General features: G+C 51.3%; 1 protein-coding gene across 4 annotated transcripts; it reads left to right on the plus strand.

Annotated features, from left to right (window-relative positions):
• The first annotated feature begins 241 nt into the window (after positions 1-241).
• Positions 242-20700, plus strand: TOM1 (target of myb1 membrane trafficking protein). Of its 4 annotated transcripts, none has more exons than XM_065039645.1 (16): positions 242-399; positions 7290-7374; positions 9098-9176; positions 9322-9471; positions 9565-9699; positions 9944-10090; positions 10884-11000; positions 11433-11566; positions 12228-12261; positions 12821-12929; positions 13947-14067; positions 16478-16553; positions 16992-17054; positions 18778-18837; positions 19163-19199; positions 19304-20700. In XM_065039645.1, exons 1-16 carry the CDS (start codon positions 348-350, stop codon positions 19450-19452), a joined length of 1548 nt encoding a protein of 515 aa, XP_064895717.1. In that variant the 5' UTR covers positions 242-347; the 3' UTR covers positions 19453-20700. The 4 variants fall into 4 exon arrangements, with proteins under 4 accessions (XP_064895717.1, XP_064895708.1, XP_064895728.1 ...); XM_065039636.1 differs by having other exon boundaries at positions 16989-17054; positions 19304-19681; XM_065039667.1 differs by lacking the exon at positions 16992-17054 and adding an exon at positions 1544-1656 and having other exon boundaries at positions 304-399.
• Positions 20701-23336: the final 2636 nt, after the last annotated feature.

The following is a 23336-nucleotide window of genomic DNA, read 5'->3' on the forward strand; positions in this document are numbered from 1 at the left end:
TCACCGCGGGCTTCGCGTCTCCGGGCACCGCCCTCGCCCGCGGATTTTCCGCAGCAGCGCAGCGCGCCCGCAGACGGCGGCGGCTCCCGGTTCCTAGGGGCCGGCGGGAGCGGGGACGCCCCGGCAGCAACACCGCCCTGCCTCGGCAGCTGCCGCGCACGGACCGGACAGCGGCGGCGTGCGGCCGGCCGGGCCCCGCCTCGCTCCGTGCCTCAGCCCCACGGCGGGGCCGGGCGGGCCCAGGCGGCGGCCGCTGGCGTCACAGCGGGGCCCGGGCGGGGACCCGCCCCGGCCTGGCGCGGCGGGTCACGTGAGCGGCGGCGTCAGCTGATCGCGGCGCGGCGGCGATGGACTTTCTGCTGGGGAACCCCTTCAGCTCCCCCGTGGGGCAGCGCATCGGTGAGCCCCCCGGACGCGCGCCCCCGACACCCTCCCCGCCCGCCCGCTCGCCCGTCCTCTCCCCCACCCCGCGTCCCCGGGGGCGCTCGCCCGCCCGCCGGACCCCTTCCTCCGAGAAGCGTCGGCCCCCGCCTTCGCGGCGGGACGGAGAGGCCGTCCACCAATGAGAGGAGACATCTGCTTTGACTGACGGGCATTGCCGACCAATAGTGGGCGCGCAGCCCGAGGCGTCTCCGCCGGCGGCCCCGCCAGCCAATCCGGGCTCGAGAGGGTCTTGAGGTGGCGAGACGAAGTTTCCTTATTTAAAGGGACCGCGGACCAGTGGTCCGAGCCACGCCCCCCGGTAGAGGCGACGTCCGTGATTGGCTCGGGGCCATTCCCGCCCGCACCTTTTTGGGGGCTTCGCGGGAGGGGTGGGATCCTACCGGGGGTGGGGGGCACAGCGGGCTTGCTGATTGGCTGGGCTCCAGCCGCAGCGGCCTATCACATTCTGGGCGGGAAGGGGCCGCCTGCTCTCTGAGCTGCGGGCATCACCGAGCTGGGCGCTGCGAGCGCACAGGGGCTGCGGAGCGGCCTGGCCCTGCGGTGCCATAGTGCACCTCATTTCGTCAGAGCTTCCCACCTGAAGGACAAGCACCCTGGGCACCCCAAGGGCGGCTGCCCAGCCTGCGCCGCCCAGCACAGGGGTCTGGGACAAGCGGGGTCCGGGAGGGCCATGCCCTGGCTCTGTAGAGAGCAGCTCCCCTGCGGCATGGTCCTTCTCGCGGGGCCGAGTGCCAGCTCTGGCAGTGAAATCTGTGACCTCTCAGGCCTGCAGACACACAGTCTCTTTTAGCCCCTGTGCTCAATTCAACTAGGTGAACACAGGAGAAGGATGTAGTCTGAGAAAGTGGAGCAAAGAGATGCTCTAGTTAGAAAGAACAAGACCATCGACAGCTATGCAGGTCTCAAAGCAGACATGCAGTTCTTAAAATACTTAGAACAATGTTTCTTTTCTTCCCATTTTGACCGCGTGCCTTCAGGTTGTGCTTGAAGGTTACTGTTGCCTGTTTAAACTCTCCAGCTTGTGCAACTTCCATTTGTAAGTTTATGCACTTGCTCAGTCTTGCTTTTTGTCACTCATGCAGACCTTTGTTCTTCGCAGTGAACATCCGATCCCACATTCAGTAGCTGTCGGTGTAGGTTGTGCAGTGGTTGCTTCTGTGGGCAAGCAGGCTGCTGTGGCTGGGGTGGGAACAGACCAAGCAGCTGCTTTAGGTAAATGCTTTTATAAGTGATGCTTATTTTAGAGGCTGCCCAAAGCATTGTCTGAATGATGTGGACAGGGCACACTGCAATGTGTATTGGGTAAGATAGGTGAGACACACTACAGCAGGGTGGGGGAAGGATCACCAGGGAAGGTTTTCTGTAACAGAAACCTCCAGATGATCTTTGATGTCTTCCCAGATGAATGTCACGTGTTTCATTACACTTCCCAGGGAAAGCCATCTCCAGCCCTTTCCACAATGAATGCTCTTTGATTCCCTCAGAGAGTGTATCAGATATGGTTTTGTGTTTGGGTAGAGGCAATCTGAAGTTATCTTTAGATGTCACAGACTGCTTCTTGCCCTCTGGATCTTCTCATCAGTACAGTAGCCAGACTGTAAGTGGGTTCGCTCTGGGCTTTGCTTTGATTAAAGGAGGGATTTTCAAGCAACAAACCCAACAGCAAAGAACAGGAAAAAGGTATTTCAGTATTTCAAGAGTGTTATCAAACAGGAGTTTAGAGTCCTTAGTACCAGAGGCGTGACAGTAGAGAGATCTTAATAACTGGGGTTGATTTGGGTTATGCGAGTCCAAAGGGGCGGAGGAATTGCAGCATATGAGAAAGAAGCTAAGTGTGGAGGACTTGAAACAGCTGGTGGCTGAAAATATGAAAATTTTCTCCTTTTGAACATTGCCTATCAACATCCCGGGGACATGGAGAAATGCTATCCTCCCTGTTTAATCTCAGACACGAACATGACTTACCCAAACTTGTTTGGTAGGTCCGTGGCAGCTCATGTTGAACCCGTGAGCCTGATCACCAAACCTGCACAGCACTGCTGCTTCGGGCTGTCTGCAGAAAGCTAATACTGCGTCCTTGTAAATCACTTGAGCAAAGTCATCTATGTCTGATAAAGCTTATAGAGTCTAAAATAGCTTCAGGTGAAGCCTACGGAATAAAAAAAAAAAAAAATCCTCTGTGGGACACTGCAGCAATGATCTCAAATTCCTCCATTAATGTTAATCTAGTAAGTCCCATTTATTTTGCTGACAAGGAAACAAATGCTCAGATAATCTCAGTGATCTGTCACAGAATGAGTCAGTTGCAGAGACATCGATTTTCTAGCTTCTTACTCCCAGATTTAGTCACAAAAATTTTCTCTGTCCTGTTTTTGGACGGCGATGTCGCTTCCTAAGTAAGACGGATACAGACTTGTTTGAGGGGGGACTTTGTTTTCTGTTGGGGGGTTTTGTTGTTGTTGTGTGGATTTATTTTTTTTTAAACACAGTACCTCAGTGGGAAAAATTCCCAAAGAGTGCTGGAGCATCGTAGTTCGGATTCCCCTCTCAAAAAGGAAACCCACTTCACCTCCATCTAGGAGCTAAGGGAAACTTCAACATGGAAAATCTAAGTTCAAGGAGGTGCTCTGAGTGAGAGAATAGAGAGGAAACCACCAATGCTCTCTCCTGGCCCTGGAAGTCCTGAATAACTAGTAATTATAGCAATACCAAAAGGGACAGAGACAGGTTGTTTCAGCTATTTCAGCACAGGAAAGGGAGAGGAGTAACGGTGTGGGACAGAGAGGAAGAGGATTTTGGGGGATTGGGGGCTGGGTTAAGCATGAGAAGCAGGAGAAGTTGGGACTATAAAAAGGGAGCAGGTAAGAGAGGCTCATGGGTGAGGAAGAGGGGCAGATACAGCATAATATGCCAAAAAAAATCCCCACAGCCATTTGGATCCCACCTTGCAGGTGTCCCTAAAACCCCTCTGTGAGCTGGGACTGTGGGAGCTGGTGGGCAGATGTTGGCAGCTGTTGCCAATAGCACTCTCCTCTCAGAGCCAGATGGGTCCCTGCAAGGTAGCGCTTCTCAAAAAGGCCTTGCCTTGCCTTCCACGCCCGCTCTATCTGCAGGAGATGGAGCAAAGGCCATAATCGGAGAGTTGTTTGATCCCTAAGAGTTTGAGCTGATTCACAGGAAAGAAGTCAGAGACACAAATACCCGCAGCACTATGTCAGCACAAGTCGGTGTCCGTCACCATCCTTCAATTAGGTTTGGAGACGTATCTCTGTTGTCTCTAGAAAGCGTGTTGTCCCATCCATCTTTGGAGGAGCGATACAGCTGGATGGGGGAGCCTGGACTGAGCTGGTGCTGAAGTTTCCTCAAGGGAAGCAAAAGCATGAGGCTTTGTAAGGAGACTTTGTACGGGACGCTGGTTTGGGCTAGGGGGTTCATGGATTGAAAAGAGGTTGGGAGAAAGGACTGTTAATGTTGCTTTCTGCTGACCCTACACTGCCTTGTGCAGCAAAAACACCTGTTGCAACGGGTGAAAAGGTGCTCAATGGCTTTGCTGGGGAATTTAAAGCCAGCGAGACTGTGGGGAATGTTGGTTAAGGATCTGACTTGGAGAAGGGGCACAGAGCCTCTGGTGAGCCATGGCAGAGCTTGTCACAGGCAAAGGGTTTCTGAGCAGCACCAGGCTGGTTATGAGAGCTTCAGATCTGTGAAGGGGAGCAAAGGGGGCAGGAGCCTGCGCAGTATCTTTCGTCCCCAGCTCCTGTACTTCCCTGCGCTACTGACCGTCCTGCTGCTGTGCTGCTGCAGGGACACCTGGGTGGGATTGCCAGCCCCGAGCGCAGAGACAGCAAACTTGAAAAGAAGCAAAGCTGTGACATTTTTCTCATGGCACGAATTAACGTACAGCTCCGTTGTGTCAGTTACGCCGACCTCAGAGTTCTTTCTTATCTGAGGATTCCAGATAACTTTTATAACCTAGTCATCAGGTTCAGGCACACACCAAATGCCAGGCAGGCAAAGAGTCAATGCTCTGGTTCAACCCGTACCACAGTCCTCAGCGGTTCTGGGTCAACCCGCGCAATTTGTGAGGCAGCAGACTGGAATCAGGCAAACCCCAGTGCTGACACACCCGGGAAGCCGGACTGGCTGCCAAAACTGTGTGGCTTTGAAGCAGCTCCCTGAAGGGCCTCCTGTACCTTCAGCAGCCGGTGTTTCGGGCTTGGAGAGAGGCAGCATTCATACAGCATTCATACAGCATCCATACGCTCGCTGATAACCTCTGCCTGGGGAAATTCTCTGTGCCAGGTCAGGCTCGGCTTGTTAGCCGTCTCGGCTCATTAGCACACAGAAGCAGACGCTGCCTGATGAGCCCCGCCAGGCAGAGTGCTGGGCGGGCAGCATGGTCCTGCCCTCTGTGCTCGCTGTTTTTAGGGACTTGTCACTGTCCCCAGCTATCTCAGGCTCAGATTTCATGCAGGGCAGACAGCTCATGTGCTAATTATGACTTCTAAACTGGGGCCAGCCACCCTGAGCTGTCATGTGACTAATGAATAGACTTTGTTTTCTTCCCTTCTGCAGGCTTTAGTAAAAGAGTAAAGTTCAGGATTTCAGAGAAAACTCCAACATATCCTACTAGGCTTGGACGGTCTCTTAGGGCTTGGAAGCAAGGAGGATTAAAAGGGCATTAGCGCCCACTCTCCCAAGGCTAGTTAGGCCAGGCCTTAACCCATACTGGGTAAATTCAAGCACTTCGTCCTCTGAAACGCCTCATGGTCACATTCCTGTTTTCCATATGCCCTAATACTGCCCTTCCAGCTTTGCATTTTTTGAGCCTATGTTGCATTTATGGCAGGTTTGCTGCTTTCCTGCATCTTTTTGTTGGCCAGCGTGTGAACAGGGTAACAGCCAGGTGGCATGTGTCACATCTGAGGAAGCCCCATTTTCCCATAAGTGGCCAGCCAGATGAAGGAGCACATGCGGTTTGTTTGCCTTCCTTTCTGGAAAGCCAACCTGCTGCCCCATGGTGGCAGAACCGGTGTGTTTGGAGGAAAAGGGAGGGTAGGGAGCAGGTCACAATGTGCCACGGAGCATAAAGGACTGTTACCAGTTTTACCCATTCATTGGTATATACTCTGGTGCACCAGACGTGCTCCTCTGCAGCCCACTGCCCTGGAGATGTTCTCCAATACATCACCCAGCTCGTGTGCCTCACTGGGGGACTTTAGATCTGCAAGAGACCAGGATTCTTATATAAAATTAATACTCAAAGTGACAAAAGTTCACCTGCATCGAGGGGCCTTCAGGATATTACAGCAGCAGCCAGACCTTCAGAAAGGTGGAAGAGCATCAAGAACGTTTCTGCCATTCTCCTTCCCTTGTTTGCCCTCTTTCATCTGGCTGTGGCCACAATGTACTCAGCGTAATCACAGTGTAATCAACACATTCTGCAGTCAACTGAAAAGGTGGTGGCTGGATTGTGATAAGATTTGGATAAGTAGCTTCATGCCATGGTGTGTAAGCTGTGGGAGGGACACAAAGAGGCTGCATTGCAGAGTGCTGTGAATAACTCTCTACCTGACCCTTAAAAATAGGACATCTCGAAACATGGTGGATGTGCTTACCCAGGCAGGAGGTTAAAAAAACCTTTTTTTTCCTATTTTATGGCCCCATCCCGCTACAGCTCTGTGAATGGGCATTTCATTTCATTCCCATAGCGGAATCATTACCTGCTGGGTCGAAATCAGGAAAAGGCAGCTCTGCAGAGGGAGGCCTCCTCCAAAGGGGTAGAGAACCCACAGCAGCAAGGACCAGCTCCAGATTCCACAGGGACAGCAGTTTCAAAAAAGACCTTGTTGGGTCTGAGCTCTCCTGAAGAGCACCTGGCAGGTGCTGAACCGGTCTGGCTAGTTTTAATTCCTTGCTCCAGTGCTAATTCAGGTGATGTACAGGATGGGAGAGCTGGGAAGGATGGTTCTTGTCCTGTTTGCTGCATCTCTGTGTTTCCCCGTGGTCTGGAGAGTGCCTGGGTCCTGCCTGCCCCACTGCTGGTTCTCTTCCCCCAGCCGCTGGGGCTGTCGCTGAAGGCATCAGCCAGCGGAGCGGCTAGGACCGAGACATGGCTGATTATAGGGTGGAGACACTGGTGCTCTCAGTAATAGCTGCTCATTTCCCAAATCTCTGCCTTGAATAACATCAAGGCTGGCTGACGAATTCCTAATTAAAGGGGACACAATCAAAGCTGAAATAATATGGCTTCAACTTCAGCCTCAGTCCACTTTTGTCCATTCTTCCCAGAGGCCAGAAGTTCTGGGGAAAGTTGTTTTGGCTGTTTATGTTTGCTTGTTTGTTTTTGTAGGGCCTGTGTAAAAAGAAGGGCGTAGTTTCTTTTGTCTCCTTAATTTGGTGCAAACCAAGTGTGGTGCCATTTGCCTCAGATCTGTGTCAGTGTGAGCAGACCAAACTCACGTTTTCTGGCCCTGCAGCAACAAAGCAAGTAAGCCCCCTTTTCTCCAGCTGTGGAGCTCAAGTCATGCTGAGCCCCCTCCATTCATGTGCAGGACACCAGAAATCAAGCAGTGTGTTGTTTGTGTGTTGGTAGCGTGGGTGGCATGGGCAAAGTCAAGCAACCACCCATCTCAGTGCCAGCCAGCCATGTGCTTTGGGGTGGTGACACCTAGCGGGGAGCACTTGTGGCCTGAACCTTGCAGCCAGAGTCACCTCCTCATATGTTGTGTTGGAAGCCAGGGAGAAGGTGGCTGGGGTCTGGGGTGTTGTGACAGCTGAACAGCAACCCATGAGTGTGCCAGCACTGCTCTCGTCCTCACTGTGTCTTGGCTTCTGTTTTCCAGAGAGAGCTACTGATGGGTCCCTGCGGAGTGAGGACTGGGCTCTCAACATGGAGATCTGCGACATCATTAATGAGACTGAAGAAGGGTAAGGGATCTGGCAAGGGTGCACATCCAGCAGCAGGTCCCTGTGTAGCCTGTAACACTACATCCCTACACTGCAGTGGTAGCATGCACTGGTGGAGGTAATAAGCCAGGCTTCCCAACAGTCCCTTACATGAGACTCTGCTTGTCAGAGCATCTGTTAGATGCTTCCCTGTAATCTTCTTGAGTGCTAGGAGCCATTTAAGCAGGCTTTATGGTCCCCAGAGAAATCTCGATTCAAGTCAGGCTGCCTCCCATCTCCCAAAGGCATAGTTGCAATTCTTCCACTTTGGTTTATTCCTCCTTCAATACCCTTCTCTTTCTCTCCTCTGGAAATATAAAAATCTGCTGGCTGGTGACTAAAGAGATAGGAAAACCTCAGGCTGCTATTCGGTCCTCTGACTGTGCAAGTCCTGCTGGGGTTTACTTCTCAGGTATTTTCATGTATGGTCACTCAGACATGCGCAGGGTGGATGGGGAAGCCCTTGTCTCCCTCTCCCTGCAGGGAGATGTTCAGAAATCTGCCAGACCCGTTAACTCTGGACCTAGGAATTTGTCAGTTAAATCAAGGGGGACTGCTCCTTCTCACAGTGGAGGTGTGAAGAACAGCACGTAAAAAAGAAGGTGCTACATGGAATAAAAAAGTGTAGGTTTCACTCCTGCTGTCCTACCCCACAGTGATGCTGACAGGATTAGCAAGCTCAGCCTTCAGCTTCACAGTTGCATGAAAACAGAGTCAAGCATCTCTACTCACAGATCTGTCACCACTTCTTTTCCATGCTATCCTCACAGTGCAAACACGCCTGTCTCTGCCCACAGTTCTCAGTCTTGAGCTGTAGCCACTTGGTGTTTCAGTTCTGTCCACCTGATAATGCAGCTGTACTCTCCTGGCGTGGTGGGCTCTCCCATTGCCTTCTAATGTCCATCCATGGCAGCCATGCTGCCCCGTGGGCCAATACACTCCTGCCCTCCTTGTTGCTTCCGTGTTTCTACCCCACTCTTCTCCTCCAGCTCTGCTGCTCTTCCAGCCCAGCCTCTCTCCGTGTGTGCTGCCAGAGCATGTTAGATCACTTGTGCCTTCTCACAGGACCACACTGGGGTGAGACTGCAGTGCTTCTCCCCTCTGAGAATGGTTAAGGAGACCCTGCTATGCTGCTGCTGTCTTGGCCAACTGCAATATAGACAAGATTTTGCCACCGTGTCTCCCCTGCTGCTTTTTAGCCCACTTTCCTCCAGGGAAATGTTGTTAAACCACTTCTCTTTCAGTAACACAGGGATGGCTGCAGCTTGCTCTTTCCTTCATGTTTCTAACCCACACCAAGCTTTCTTGTGATCTCCCCCTCTACAGTCTTTCTGCCATGGGATTTTGCTCTACCCCCGCTGATATTTTTGTGTTGTTTTCTTTCACATTTTGCAAATGCATTTCTAGCATTGCTTTTACTCTGCTCTCTGTTGTGTCCTGTACACCTCGAGTTGTTGCAGACATCAGCACAGAGGTCTCCAACTTCAGTAACAGCATTTAAAAGCAGGACCCCTCCCCTTTTGCAGAACCACAGGCAGAAGCTGCTTCACCAGTCATTTCTTCAAGCCTCCCTGAAAACATGGTGGGGAACATCGTGGCCACCTGCTGAGCATGAGGATCCAGAGCAAGTGGCTGTTGTGCTTTGCCTCTCTGTAGGTAGGTCTCAGCCTTCTTATGATCGTTCTTCATCTGATTTCTCTTGCAGGCCCAAAGACGCTTTCCGAGCCATTAAGAAGAGAATTGTAGGAAATAAGAACTTCCATGAAGTTATGCTGGCTTTGACGGTAAGTGGTCAGGGCTCTTTCCCAGCTCTGTGATATCCTGCTGTAAAGCTGAGTCCCTGGCTGAAAAGACATGGGTACCTAAAGCCAACAAGGGGAGAACACGTAGGCAGAGAAGGCTATAGCTAATGCTTTGTTGTCTTTGAAGGTCCTGGAGACATGTGTGAAAAACTGCGGCCATCGCTTCCATGTCCTTGTGTCCAGCCAGGACTTTGTAGAAGGTGTCCTGGTGAGAATAATCCTGCCGAAGAACAATCCACCAACCATAGTGCATGACAAGGTGCTGACCCTCATCCAGGTGAGCCAAGAAGCATGAGCATCTGTGCCAGTTCAGACAGTGTTTGTCTTTAAGTGTAAATGATGATGAGCTGTACTGTCTCCTTCTCCCCAGTCCTGGGCAGATGCCTTCCGCAGCTCACCAGACTTGACTGGTGTCGTCGCTGTCTATGAAGACCTGAGACGGAAAGGCCTGGAGTTCCCCATGACTGATCTGGACATGCTGTCACCCATCCACACACCACAGAGGGTATGGGAGCATGGCTGAAGAGAAGGGTGTTAGGTAGCTGCCATTCTGGAGCTATGAGGGATCTTCAGGAACTCTAGTTTGCATTTAGAGGGCTTGTGGGGAATGAGAATCTCCAAGACAGCTTCTTTGCTGGAAGAGCTCTTGAAAGCAGATGGGGAGTTGCCATCAACATTTCTGTCTACTGCCCTGTCAGCTGTGAGTGTCTAACATCTCCTTCTGTCTGTCACTTTTCCCACCTCTGTAGACTGTGTATAGCTCCAACTCCAAATCCGGGCAGAACTCACCTGCAGTCAACTCCCCTCAGCAGATAGAGTCCATCCTCCACCCTGTCACCCTGCCCGCTGGGAGAGGCACATCCAGCGACGCGCCCATCACTCCCACACCAGAGCAGGTGAGTTGGACATGAGACCCGTGCTGCTGCTGACCCTCCCTACCTTTGGGGGTTGTTTCACAAACATTGGGACCTGGTTCTTCCCCAGCCTCTGTCCTCACAGAGCCATTCCGCTAAAGCACAGTCCCTCGAGAGCTCCCCAGAGCTCCACTGTGGTCACAGTGATGAGCTGGGATACTCCAAGCATGGAGACGTTATGTTTTCCTCAGACAGGGCTGCTTGCAGGTAGGGGAAAGATCTGGCTATAGGGAAGTGGGGAACAGAGGTGCAGAGGTTTTGAGTGAGGTCTTTGTAGTGCAGTACAGCAAAAGTTTGCTCAGTACATGCCTCCTTATCATCTGTTTATCTTGTCTCGCTGATGATTTTAAATCAACCCTGTCTGGCTATGTGGTTACCAAAGACCCTCTCACTTGCTTCCCCATCCTCTTTTCTCCTTCCTCACCCTGACTTCATATGACACCATGTTCAGCACCAAACTTCCAGCTGTTGATAGACTGCATCCCCTTGCAGAATAGAGGGTATGAAATGTTCTCAAGAGGCTCAAGAGCAGCTTGTGAAAACAGAGGGATAAACCTTCAACTCTGCACTTAGCAGAGGCTCACCTTTTGAATGGGAATTGGTTTCCTTCTCTTACACTGCTTTGGAAATGAAATTATTTGAATGACTATCATACAGGAGCTGCTAGCTGTGCAGCAATTGGAATCAGAACAGATCGTAACACATGGAGTGCACTGTCATCCAGAGCTACCTCAGTCTTCCCCAGCAGAGCTGTCACTTCCCCTCCCTTTTGCAGATCGGGAAGCTGCGCAGTGAGCTGGAAGTGGTGAATGGGAACGTGAAGGTCATGTCGGAGATGTTGACAGAGCTGGTGCCCTCCCAGGCTGAGCCTTCAGACCTGGAACTGCTGCAAGTAAGGAGCACTGGCGAGGCGGAGGGCTGCCACATGCAGCTCAATTTAAAAATGACTTGATAAACTGAGACATGACACTTGCCAGGCGTGGGGAACAACTGGACAGTTTAGTGCAGGGCTTATCAGGGAGAGATGGGATAAGGGAGGCACGGGGAAGGTGAAGTTTCAACTGCACTACTGAGGCTGGAATCATCTCACATGGGGACTTGTAGTCTCCGAGGGTTTTTCTTCCTGAGTAGTGCATTACACAAGAGGCATACAATTATTGTTTGTAAATCTCAGACTCAGTTTACGTCTCAGTTTATCTCCTGCCCATCAACCCTTCCTAACAGACCCCAGTAGCCTCTAGGGTCTGTCCCAGTCAGATTTCCAAATCTGTGGGTGCTCAGCCTTAGCCTGACTTTTGCGGTAACTTCTCCCTGCTGTGAGCAGGAGCTGAATCGGACGTGCAGAGCCATGCAGCAGCGTGTGCTGGAGCTGATTCCCCGTGTCCTCCATGAGCAACTCACTGAGGAGCTTCTCCTCATCAATGACAACCTGAACAACGTCTTTCTGCGCTATGAAAGGTACCTTTCTCCTCCCTTCTCTGCCCTGCTTTTCCACAAGAGTTTACTGCCCCTTAAAGGCCTTCTATCTCATGCTTTTGATCTGCTCACGAGTATAACACTCAAGATGTGTGAGCTTGTGTCATCCATCTTGGAGAACTAAGCCAATTCTGTTATTGCTGATTATTCCTGTCTATTCAAAACTGCTGTGTAAGTTACTGATGGAAATATAAAGACGTCCTTGTGGCATAACCCGGAAGGAGGGAACTGCATGGGAAGAATGAGTTTTCTAGCTCTGAGGCATATGGGAACAGAAAGGACTTGCCTAGGTGGGATCAGCACCCCTTTTTTCTTTCTGCTATTCAAACTCATCTCTTAAGCTAGGATGAAGTCTGGAGAATTTAGTTCCTATGTCTGTATTTGAACTGAGTTTGAACCATATTGGTTCAAAGTAGCTCTGGAGATCACAACAAGTTTCTTTACATCACCTCTCTCGAGATACCAACTCTGTGGACCTTGTTGTTGTGTCTTTGGTATTGAAGAGGATTTGGTTCCTGAACCATGTTACCCCTCTCCTAGTATGCAGGAAAGCAGAGGCTGTACCAAGCCTTATAAGAGATCTCATGGACTGTGAGTGAATAAGCACGTGCTACTGAAATGCACCCTGTCATCTTTCTTGCAGGTTCGAGCGTCTTCGGACAGGACAGCCTGTTAAGGTAACTCAGAACAACCATCCCCCTGTGCAGCTCGGTTTGCATCCTGCAGGTCCAGCAGTGTCCTGCTGAAGTGGAGAGAGATTCAGTCTACCCCACTTACAAGCCACAGGCTTTGCTCTCCCAGCCCAGCTGCACCAGGCCATGCTGGTGTGCAGGACACTCCAGTTCCCACTGCTCACGTCTTCCTCCCTGCCAGTGGGAGCCTTTGTCTCACCTGAAGAGCAAGAGCAGACCAGCACCAGTTCTGGTTTTCCAGTACTGAACATTAAGATGACTAATTCCCATATGAGCCTCCCTTTGTCCTCTGAACCAGCACCTACCCTGCTTACTGATATCCAGCAGAGCTGGCAGGCTACCAAGCCATCTTCTGCCCTGGGACATTATTCCCAGCCAGTTCTCTGACCACTGTCCCCCTTCTCCCAAGGGGAGGCTTCGCAGCTGATATCTTTCAATGGATACAAAAGGGCTTCCCTCTTCAGTATTAATGAGCTAGGATTGTGGGGTCAGAATGTCTGAGGTTCAGAAACTCTCCACCATCTTCCTTTGTTTTCCTCCAAAGGCACCAAATGAGGCAGAGAACAGCTTGATTGACCTGGGACCTGGTACTTCTTCTGCAGTGAGACAGCCTGAAGTTACCAACAACCTTTCCTCTCAGCTGGCTGGAATGAGTATGTTGCCATGCAGTTTTCCCCTCAGCCCTTCTCCCATGCTGCTCTGGGAATCCTTTCATGCCCTTGAATTGCCTTCCAGAATTATTTAGTCACATTCATGAAGTAACTTAGAGAAGTAGGGTGTATTGTCAACTAATAAACTCCTGAAGAAACTTGTATATGCCCCAAGGCACACAAGCAAACATCTCAGCATCCACACGTCAGGTTGTGCAGGAGGTGGACATTACTTCAGAAGGACCTCAGCATTAGGCTATAGCTGAGGAACGGACCTTCAAGCAGGGCAGGGGAGAGAGTTGCTCCCTCTCCAATGCCCAGCAGCAGAGCCGTTATCTCTCTTGCTGTGTGGTGTCAGGCTGACCACTGAGGTCTGGGAGAAGAAAAGCAGCTAAGCTGTGCTGCAAAGGCAGCCATGGGCTCAGGATCCAGCATTTGACAGGTGGTTTACTCAAAAAGCCTGATAGTCCCTGAGGGTTCTTCAAGACATACCAACAGCCTACATAGCACTACCTGAAGCTCTCACTAGCTATGAGCACATTTAGTACAGCCTGAATGCAGCTACAGAAAATTGGCAAGACTATTTTTTCAGACCAGATATTTTTCAATTCAGGGGTTCTGAGATGATGCCTGAGTCATGAAAATCCACTCATCTGTCTCAGAGGTGCTTGCCCAGAAAAAAGCACAGGTTATCCTCTCCTGCAGGCTATGGAGCAATTCCCTCTGAGTTGTCTTAAATATTCAAGAACATCTAGCCTTCAGCATCAGGGCAGTAAATGGATGCTGCTGCTGCTGCCTCCTGAAACTGAGCTAAAAATATCTGCTGAGCAGGCGAAGAAACTGCTTCTGTTACTTCATCCACAACACTGCACACATGCATAGACTGTGGGCAGGATAGAGGAGTGGGCCTGGAACACTTCAGCCAGTTCTGACGCCAGTTTCCCACCTAGCACCCTCTAAGCCCCCAGCCCTCCATTTACTGCTCTGTTCTGCCTGCTCACCCTGCTTTCCCTCCCACAGACCTGGGCTCGAGCAGCGTAAGCGCAGCGCTACGCTCCCTCGACACCTCTGGCAAGCTGGAAGAAGAGTTTGATATGTTTGCCCTGACCCGCGGCAGCTCGCTGGCTGAGCAGCGCAAAGAGTGAGTGTAGCAGCCCCGCTCTGTCCTGTCCTGCCTTTTTCTTGCAGAGGGGGGGCGCTCAGGGCTACTGGGGCTGTGACACCAACCAGCAGCAGCTCCTGGGAGACAGTAAGATGTGAAACTGCACTCTTCTGACACACACTCTTTGTAGGATGACCTCTGTGTTCCTAGTCTTTCTGCTGCCATCATCTTCACAGTGTCCTGCTGGGCACAGGAAGAAGGAAGCGGCCTCTCCATGCGCATGTCCCTCACTGCTGGGTAGTGGACTATGGTGCCACTTGTGCTGGGGAGGCTAAGTGTCTGGATGTGAGGGTGTGGAGTGGGACTGGCTGAATTTTCCTGTCTGTCTCTGAACTCACTTGCCCTGACTGGGATGATGTCGAGTTTGGGAATCGCTGAATATTGATGCAGCCTGATGACAGAGTATTGAACTGGAGTGCAGGACATGTGCAGGCAGTTGTGGTTTGCAAGCCAGGGCACTGCTCTGTGCCTCAGCTTCCCTGTTGGTAAGTGGGACTGATGTTTCTTCCTCCATAGTGTGTTTGAAACCTCCTGGTGTAAAGCACTAAGAGTTGGGTCTGCATAGTACTGGCCGAAGTGAAGAAGACTCATCTCTACTGCAAAGAGAGGATTCCTGAATCCTTGTTCTGGGAGGAGCCAACAAGAGCCGTTCTGACCAGATCCCTTTGACGTGAGAGACTGCAGCTGATCTCTCTCTGTTTTGCCTGTCAGAGCCATCCACTGCTCTCCAGCAGTTACCAAGAAGTAGAGCCCACAGGCACATGGCTGCCTCCCACCCTCAAACACCTGTTCTCCTAATCTCCATCCAGGGGAGCGCCTTGTTCTGTAGCTGGGCAGGAGCAAGTCAATGTCTCTTAAGGATGTCTCCTTTCATTCCTTTGCCTCAGACTGCTTCAGGTAAAAATGGTGGGGAAGTCCGTGGCCTACACACAACTTCATGTGCTTTGCCAATGGGTGTCCCCACCATTTTTACTGTGGGTTGTGCTGCCTGAGGACAGAGACGGTCCAGGACAAAAAAACAGTGGTGCCCACAGCACCCAAACTGGGGCTGTAATCCGAGCCACTGGTATGTGCCGAGTCAGTGCTGGAGGCTAAGGGAGGTCTGGGCAGGGGTGCAATCGTATCCTCTGTGGCGCAATCCTTAACAGCCTGAGGCTTGTGATCTCTGCACAAGTAAAGAGACATCTTCTATTTATTCCTCACTGCCCTCCATCTGCCTGTGCTTGCACTCCTGCCAGGTGGCCTCTGCTCTCACTGGCTCAGGCTTCACATTTCACTCACCAGTCTCTTCTCTCAGCAGACCCATTGCCCTGCTGCTCCCGGACGGGACGTGCTGGCAGGAGACACAGGCAGGGCCGGTGGGGTTTGTTCCTGACCCCCCTATTCTTCATGTGTGTCTCGGCGAAGCAGTGCTTGAAACACCTCAAGCCTTTCCTGCCGTTCTTCCTCATCAGTGGCATGATAGCAGCGTTGTACTTCATCCTTGATGCCATTGTCCACAGCGGCCCCTTCACTGATGAGCACTTCTTCGAGAAGTTTGAGCGTCGGTGGCCCAAGCCCCTGGCCCTCCACAAAAACAGCTCCACTTGACGGTCTGCTGGATCTGCAAAAAGGGGCCTGGGAGCAGCTGAAGAGGAGACTTGTGGAGAGTTTCTGGGAAGGGCTTCATTCTCCCAGCACGGATGGACTGTTTTCCCCACTCTGCACAGATCAAATGGTGATGTGTGGCATTAGCCTGGTATCAGCGTAATGGGGACACAGAAATGTAATGAGGGAGGTTATGGGTGAGACGAGTCTGTGTGTGGAAAGAGTTTGCTCTAATGGTGCATTTTGAGACCCTGAAGCAGCACTAGGCTTTTCTGATCATCCAGTCTCACGTCTTGTGTAGCATAAACCAATGAGTCTCTGCCACAATCGGTTCTTGAGTGGTATCAGTTAGAGATGTTTTTGAGCTGTGTTTGTGTCTGTGAAGGTAGGTCAGTATGTAGAAGCTTGTTGCTGAAATCCTTTCTAAAGCAGCTGTAATCTTCTGGTCAGTCTGTGTTAGTTACCTCTCTTCTCCCAGAGCAGATGAGTGTCCTTTCTGTAAGTCCGTGGTTTTGATCTGTTGGATGGCTGTTTTCATATGATGCCTTGTCATCCTCCTTTCTTGTGCCAGGGCTGTCCTGTAGTATCCCACAGTGATGTTGCAGTGCATAGATTAGTCTGTTTTGTGGTGGGCTACACCTTTAGCAGGGGTTTTGCACACCTTTCTGGAAGCTCTTGGGAGCAAAATGACAAGAGATGAAAAGCTGCATAATCAGAAACACTGAATATATGTTTAGGAGTTCCTGCTCTTCACTCTCAGACATCTTATCAGCCTGTGTGTTATCTGACTTCATGCTTTCAGGGTAAAGTACGAAGATCCTCAGGCCTCCAAAGGACTCGCTGGTGCCCTGGATGCCCGGCAGCAGAACACAGGAACGGTAAGTGGCCACAGAGCTTTAGTGCGTCAGCAGGAATGGGAGTATCCTCCTTGCTCACCAACAAAATAAATGTGCTGTCTGTTTGGAAAAAATCAACTGCTTATCATGACTGATTATAACTTGCATTCTCCACCAACCTGCATTTCCTGCCTGGGTTCTATACCTCACTCTTTAAACCCCAGAGGTGGGGGACTATGGAAAGTCTGGAGTTGACTCTGTCAGTAACAGGATGAACACCTTATATCTGCAGGGAAATTTCCACCTGGAAATGTATGCTTTATTCCTCTTCAGGAGGTTTCCAAGTCCACTTTCCTTCTCTCTGCCATCAAAGGAGACCACCAGTATTAGTGTGTTCTTTCTCCCATGCTAAACCTACCACCTCCCTTCTCCTTCACCCTCTGTGACAGCAGCTTTCAGTGCAGCCTCTCTCTCAAGCAGGGGGAGTCTGATGCCACTAGTGATGGAGCCCAGCTGACTAAGTGGATGATGCGGCAAGGAATGGTGAGATGGTGATGTGCCAGCAGGGAGGAAGGAGGTTGGGGCTGCTGAACTAGAAGTGGCACTGGCACAGCACATGAGGATGCACAGCAGACATCAGCAGAGACTGCAAAGTGAAATGGAGTAACCATGGGCTAGGCCAGTAGTGGAGACCAGAGCTGGGAAGGAAGCAGGCAGAGTGTGAGTCCTCTGCCTGCTTCCTCCTTCCTCCTTTCCTTCCTCCTCAAGGAAACATGTCTGTAGGAAAAAATCCTAGGAGCGAAGAGAGTGTGTGCCACTCTTTGAGCTAGAGGATGGCCTGTTTTGGGGTGGACATCTGGGGCAGAGGCGCTAAGTGGTGGCATCATGAGGAAGGCTGCTGCCATTCATTCCCCCTGCAGCCTTTCCTGCTCAGCATGAGCTGGCCCATTTGGAGGAAAACGCATTTTGGCTTTTACCCTCTTCAAGGCCTCCTCCTCTAGCTAAAGTGTTAGACCCTTCAGGCTGCTGAATTTTGTGTTTTGGCAGCAGGAATTCCTTTGATTACATCCTCTCAGGCACACTGAAGCTTTGACGTACTCCCAGATTTGAAGCTTGTTAGCCTGTCTTCTTGAAATGGGTACTACCCAGACTGATGTCTGCTCTAGGAAGTCTCCTTACATGCTGTCCAGTTGTTTTGAATGCACTTCTAGCCCAAAGAGTTCCTCTCCGGGTAGACAAAGCCAGTTCGCTTTTAAACTTCCCTAATCTCGCACATCCTCTTCCATTCCCATTGATCCATCTGCCAGCTATGGTAACTGTGGTAACGCTCCCTGGTTTGGGGAAATCTGCCTGTCCTTGGTAAGAAGGCTTTGCTCTTTTTCTTGGTCTTGCTGTTTTCCTGAGAGCAAGGGAGCTATATATATTAGGAGACTAATAAGTAACTTCCCACAGATGCTCTCTCACGCTTCTGCTTGTGGAGTCTCTAGCAAGGGCTGCTCCTTGCTCAGCTTTGTTCAGGAGCTTGTGACTGGAAAAAAGGATCTGGGGTTTTGAATCAGACTTGGTTTGCTTCAAGGTTATCTCTGCCCACTAGGAAGGTGTCTCTTTGCTTCTTAAATTGGCCAGGGACATGAAGCCTTCTGAGTAAGCCTCATCCCTACTGGAAGTAAAATTTACTTTAATTGTAAAGGACTTTCTCTTTGATGGGTCTGTTTCTGTAGTTTGGTGTGATGTCAAATCCTGCTGTGCTCTGTGATCCTACCAGGGAATCACTTCTTGGCAGATGTCATTCCCCCTTAACGTTGTGCCAAACCTGGCACGTCCGATATCTTCAGCATCGCAGACTTTGACATCAGACTGTCACTGGTTTGTAGAAAGGAGAAGGTGTGGATAAAAACATGTCTCTTGTTCTCTGGCTGCCTAACACAAGCAGCCAACTTCCACCTAGTGAGTCCTCACCAAAATGGAAAGCTTGGTCCGGTCGTAACACCCCAAAGCCAACCATCAAACCCCAGATGCTTTGAATGGCGTGTGCCCTGGAAACTGTGTGTGTCTGGGTGTGGATGGGGCAGAGGAAGCAGGTGATCGGTGGCATTGGTAGCTGGGATTGCTTTGCAGTGGCACTGGCTGGATTCAAATGGCCTGAGCTGACTGAACAGTGGAGCGAGAGGGTTAGCTTTTGGGTCAGGCTTTCTGTTTGCAGAGTGGATTTCCTGGAATATCCTGTCTTTTCTTGACCTCATCACTCTTTTTCCTTCTGTCTTAGGTGCCGGTTCCTCAAGCCAATTTCATGGAAGACATAGAAAAATGGCTCTCCACTGATGTGGTAAGTGAGGAGCCAGCAGTCCTGCAAGATTTTGTCTGTGGGGCTGGATTTTAGGCAGGGTACAAAAGTGCTGGCACTGTGGAATGTGTGGCACAGGCTGCTCGGAGGCAGCAGGGGAGAAAGAGCCATGGACAACGGGTTTGGGATAACACACCAGTATAAAGGCATAGCTAATGAAGTAAAGCTCAGGGCCACTCTAACCTGTTTGTACTCTAGAAGTGGGGGCAGCAGTATCCCATCTCTCTCCATGCAGACAATTAATAACATCTGTAGAGATGCTTTTGCCTACCTTGCTTCTAACCGTGCCCTTCTCCTCCTTCCCTAGGGAGAGTCAGAAGATGCAAAAGGTGTCACCAGCGAAGGTAAGACTTACCAGCCAAGCCCTTTCTCCAGCTGTTCCTGGCAGCACATTGGCTTTTCCACAAACCTCCCTCCTTGCTAATCCTCTGCTCTTCTTTCGCCCCAGAGTTTGACAAGTTTCTGGAAGAGCGAGCAAAAGTTGCGGACCGGCTACCCAATTTGTCCAGCTCCTCAGCAGGGACGTCCACCTCCCCTCCTGCTGCCAGCCGTCATCGGAAGCAAGAAAAGGAAGATGATGCCATGTTTGCCTTGTGAACACTGTGGACTGGTGTGCCGTGGAGCAAGAGGCTGTGTGTGCTGTTTTGCTTGCCTCCGACCAGGGGCCAGCAGGGGAAGGACTCTGTCCCCTTCCTCCACTCTCTTCCTGTTTCCCCTTTGAGTTGTTTTTATTTTTTAGCTGCTTTCAGATTTCAGATAATCTTCGTTGTGTTTAGGGATGTCACACAATAGACTTGTGAAGGGGGTTTTCAAAGCTGCTAGAGAATGGGGGAGTTCAGTGGTCCTTTTTTTTTTTTAATTTTGGTACAGTGTGGGCTAAGTGGATGGAGCTCCCCATCCCCCTCTCCAGTGAGGTAGTTAGAGACCTTGCCCATGAAACAGGAGAGGCTGCAGTCTGCTGCTGAAATCATTCCTGCCTGGCTTTTCCCTCGGCCCATCCCTAGGATGGCTCTCCAGCCCTCTGCCTGCCAGTGTTAGACTGGAAAGCAACGAGGATGCGAAGCATCACAGGTGGCAGAGGAGGAACACGACTGGTATAATAGAGGTGCCCTGTTGCTCTAGTCTCTCTTGCACAAGTGCTTGTGGTATGCAACACCTGCCCACTCACAACCTCTTCTCTTCCTCTTCCCTTCCTCCTGCTCCCCACCATTTTATCCAGAATCCCACCCACAGCCCGAATGTTTCCGTTGTGTCACCAAAGCCCTGGGCTGTGCACAGGGCTTGAGCTGCGAGCGGTGCCCCAGGCTGAAGGGTAGGATGTGCCTTCAGCAAACTCTTTGCAGTTAATTTAATTCCCCCATTATGATACTTTTCTCCCTTCTTTTTCCGATGAGATCCTACCTCCCTCTCTCACTTCCGCTGATGCCTTGCACCATGTTGTGGGGAGTCTCTCTGAGCCTCTCATCAGGCCGACGCTGCAGACTCACTCTGGGTAGCTGTTTGTGCTGGGGGTGAAGAGCTATGTTCCCTAAAGCAGGAGGCTCTTAGATCAACACCGTTATACCAGCAAGGCCATGCTGTTGCTGGAGCAGCTTGCTCAGCTCGTGAGCACCAAGGTGAAGTGAGACATCAGTCATCTCATGCCTGCACAGGCCAGGAGTTCCTTTGCACAGGGGGAGAAAAACCCTTCTGAGCAAACCCCACACACTGCCCAATTGTAAAAGGCAGCCAGGGAGGAGGGTGCCAAGCCTGGGGCTCCTGCTCGTGGGATTTCTTGTTGAGCATGGGAGAGTTGCCTTTTTTTTATTGCACATTAAAGGAGCAAAGTCTTGAGCTTCCCTTGAAGATACGCGTGCGCTGTCAGTGCTGGCGTGGGGAGGGAGGGAGCCTGGGCGGGGAGAAGAGAGGTGCACCCGTGCAACCATGTTTGCTCTGCACGAAAAGGCAAGGGCACTGTGGTGCTGAGATGAGGCAGGGCATGGGGGCTGAGGGTGCTGCCAGCCAAGGCAGGCGCTCGCAGCTTTTTAAGCACAGTTGCCTGGGGAGGTGACTACAGCCCATCTCAAAATAGCAAGAGGGTGAACTACCTCCTCTTCTTAACCTCTCTGCCTTGTGACCAGATCCAAATGCCCACCTTGCAGCCCATAAATCACTTAAAGACATGCAAGAAATACAGTTGTTACAAAAAGGCGCTCTAGTATTCACAGGGAATCTTCAGCTGTCCACATGCCATCCCCTGGTGTCCAGCTGAGTGGGAGCTGGGGAAGAATTCTTAAAAGGAGGTTGAACAGGTTGAAAGTGTCATCTGAGCCCTGCACTTGTAAGGAGAAGTTAAATTAGCCGAAGTTGTCCAAACCTCAGCAAATCCCTCTCCCTGTTGCCTGCGCTGCACTCTCAGCTGTACCCAGCTCAGGCAGAGGCTTGAGGGCAAGAGCTGTGAGCAAAGCAGGGCTGGAGACAAGCGGAGTGCTGGGTTTCCTCCTCTGTAAGCAGTTGGGGACTGGATATATTGGGGACCGTATATATTATCCCTGGACAATTTGTCCCTTGGAAAAATGAATTGGCATTTCCCATTCCAACTGCATTCCCAATGCCTCTGGGAGGAATCAAGGAGACCCCCAGGTAGCATTATATACTTAATATAACCCTCTTTGAGAAGCAATCCTCAAACCAGGGTGTGCATGCTATCTTCTGGAGGTGGTGGGGAAAGGAAAGCCCAGCCTAATGATTTTCCCACACAGCGCTCTGCTCTCACCCCTGCAGCAAGCCCAGAGCCAAAATCAGCTCCCTGGAGAGCAGCCTTACCCCCAAACCAGCCAGGGCATGCAGAGCTCGCACCAAAAAATCTATGCTGGGAGTGTGGACCACAGGATGACACTGGAAGTCAAAGGATCATGAAGGTCCATGAGTTCCAGGCCATGGCAGCAACCCCTCAGTGCTGCAGACCTGCAAGGGCAGCTCCCTCCTGTGGGAAGGATGTTGAGCTGAGCCACAAGGGTCTGAGAGCCCCTGCAGCTTCCCTCCTGCCAGCCTCAACTGAAAAACACAAGGATGAAAGGCAAAAGGAACAAATGCTGAGCTTCCACTCCTGGAGCACCTACAGGAGAGGAATCGTAGAATCATTCTGGTTGGAAGAGACACTCAGGATCATCAAGTCCAACCACTAACCTAACACTGTCACTAAACCATGTCTCTAAGAGCCTCATCTACACATCTTTTAAACACCTCCAGGGAAGGTGACTCCACCAGTTCCCTGGGCAGCCTGTTCCAATGCCTGGCAACCCTTTCTGTGAAGAAATTTTTCCTAATATTCAATCTAAACCTCCCCTGGCACAACTTGAGGCCATTTCCTCTCATCCTATCACTTGCTACTTCGGAGAAGAGACCAACCCCCTCCATGCTACAACCTCCTTTCAGGTAGTTATAGACAGTGATAAGGTCTCCCCTCAGCCTCCTTTTCTCCAGGCTAAACAGCCCCAGCTCCTTCATCTGCTCCTCATCAGACTTGTGCTCCAGAGCCCTCAACAGCTTTGTTGCCCTTCTCTGAACTCTTTCCAGCACCTCAATGTAATGAGCGGCCCAAAGCCGAACACGGGATTTGAGGTGGAGTCTCACCAGTGCCGAGTACAGGGGACAATCACTTCCCTAGTCCTGCTGGCCACAATCTTCCTGATACAAGCCAGGATGCTGTTGGCCTTTTTGGCCACCTGGGCACACTGCTGGCTCATGTTCAGCTGCTGTTGACCAACACCCCCAGATTCTTTTCTACCAGGAAGCAAGAGCAGAAGCACAATGGAGCCCAGGCTGATGAGTTTTGCAGTTTCGGGGCCAGAAGTGAGCATGGGGCCTGATGCCCAAACCCTCTTGCCGGTGCCTGGAGGCTGCCTGGCTCTGCCAAGAAGGGAGAGTTTATGGTGCCCAATCAGCATTTGCACAGGACACCAACCTCTTCACACGGGTAATGTTTTGAACACCAGTTCATGCCTCAGTGAGAGCTTAAAGCTCTTGGTATCTCCAGCTGTCTCGGTGCATCGCCTGCACTTTCCCCTGGAAGAGGAACCTTTGGCTTTTGAAGCCATGCCCAAATGTATACCTTGAGCACAGGGAGCCCAAACTCCTCTTTGCTGCCCCTGGGGTACCCTGAGCCCACCTTGGGGTAAGGATCCTTTCTCCACCCTCACCTTGTTTTCTTTCTCCCCAGAGAGCTGGCACATGTGCTGGCAAAGCCAAGAGGGGACCGTCCCTAAGGAAGACTTGGGCGCAGGGGAATTGGCACGCCACTATTTTTGTCACAGAGCGAACAGGTGGGAAGGGTTTTTGTGGCTGTCAAGTGAAGCAGTGACCAACAGGTGACAATTCAGAGTGCTGCTGGTGGCCCTTTGGGCAACCCTGTCCCCTCCTCACCATGCAGCCAGCCATGGTCACAGTGCTCTTCACCGTGGGCCACCTGACACAGAGATTTATCCCACAGGGTTGACGTA

This window comes from Columba livia, chromosome 1 (assembly GCF_036013475.1).
Source record: "Columba livia isolate bColLiv1 breed racing homer chromosome 1, bColLiv1.pat.W.v2, whole genome shotgun sequence".
Taxonomy (NCBI): domain Eukaryota; kingdom Metazoa; phylum Chordata; class Aves; order Columbiformes; family Columbidae; genus Columba; species Columba livia.

Coding starts and splice junctions, on each gene's coding strand:
- TOM1 (XM_065039636.1), top strand. CDS start 348: ATGGACTTTCTGCTGGGGAACCCCTTCAGCTCCCCCGTGGGGCAGCGC. Junction 7,375..9,097: donor ATTAATGAGACTGAAGAAGG/GTAAGGGATCTG, acceptor TTTCTCTTGCAG/GCCCAAAGACGCTTTCCGAG. Junction 12,262..12,820: donor GGACAGGACAGCCTGTTAAG/GTAACTCAGAAC, acceptor TTTCCTCCAAAG/GCACCAAATGAGGCAGAGAA.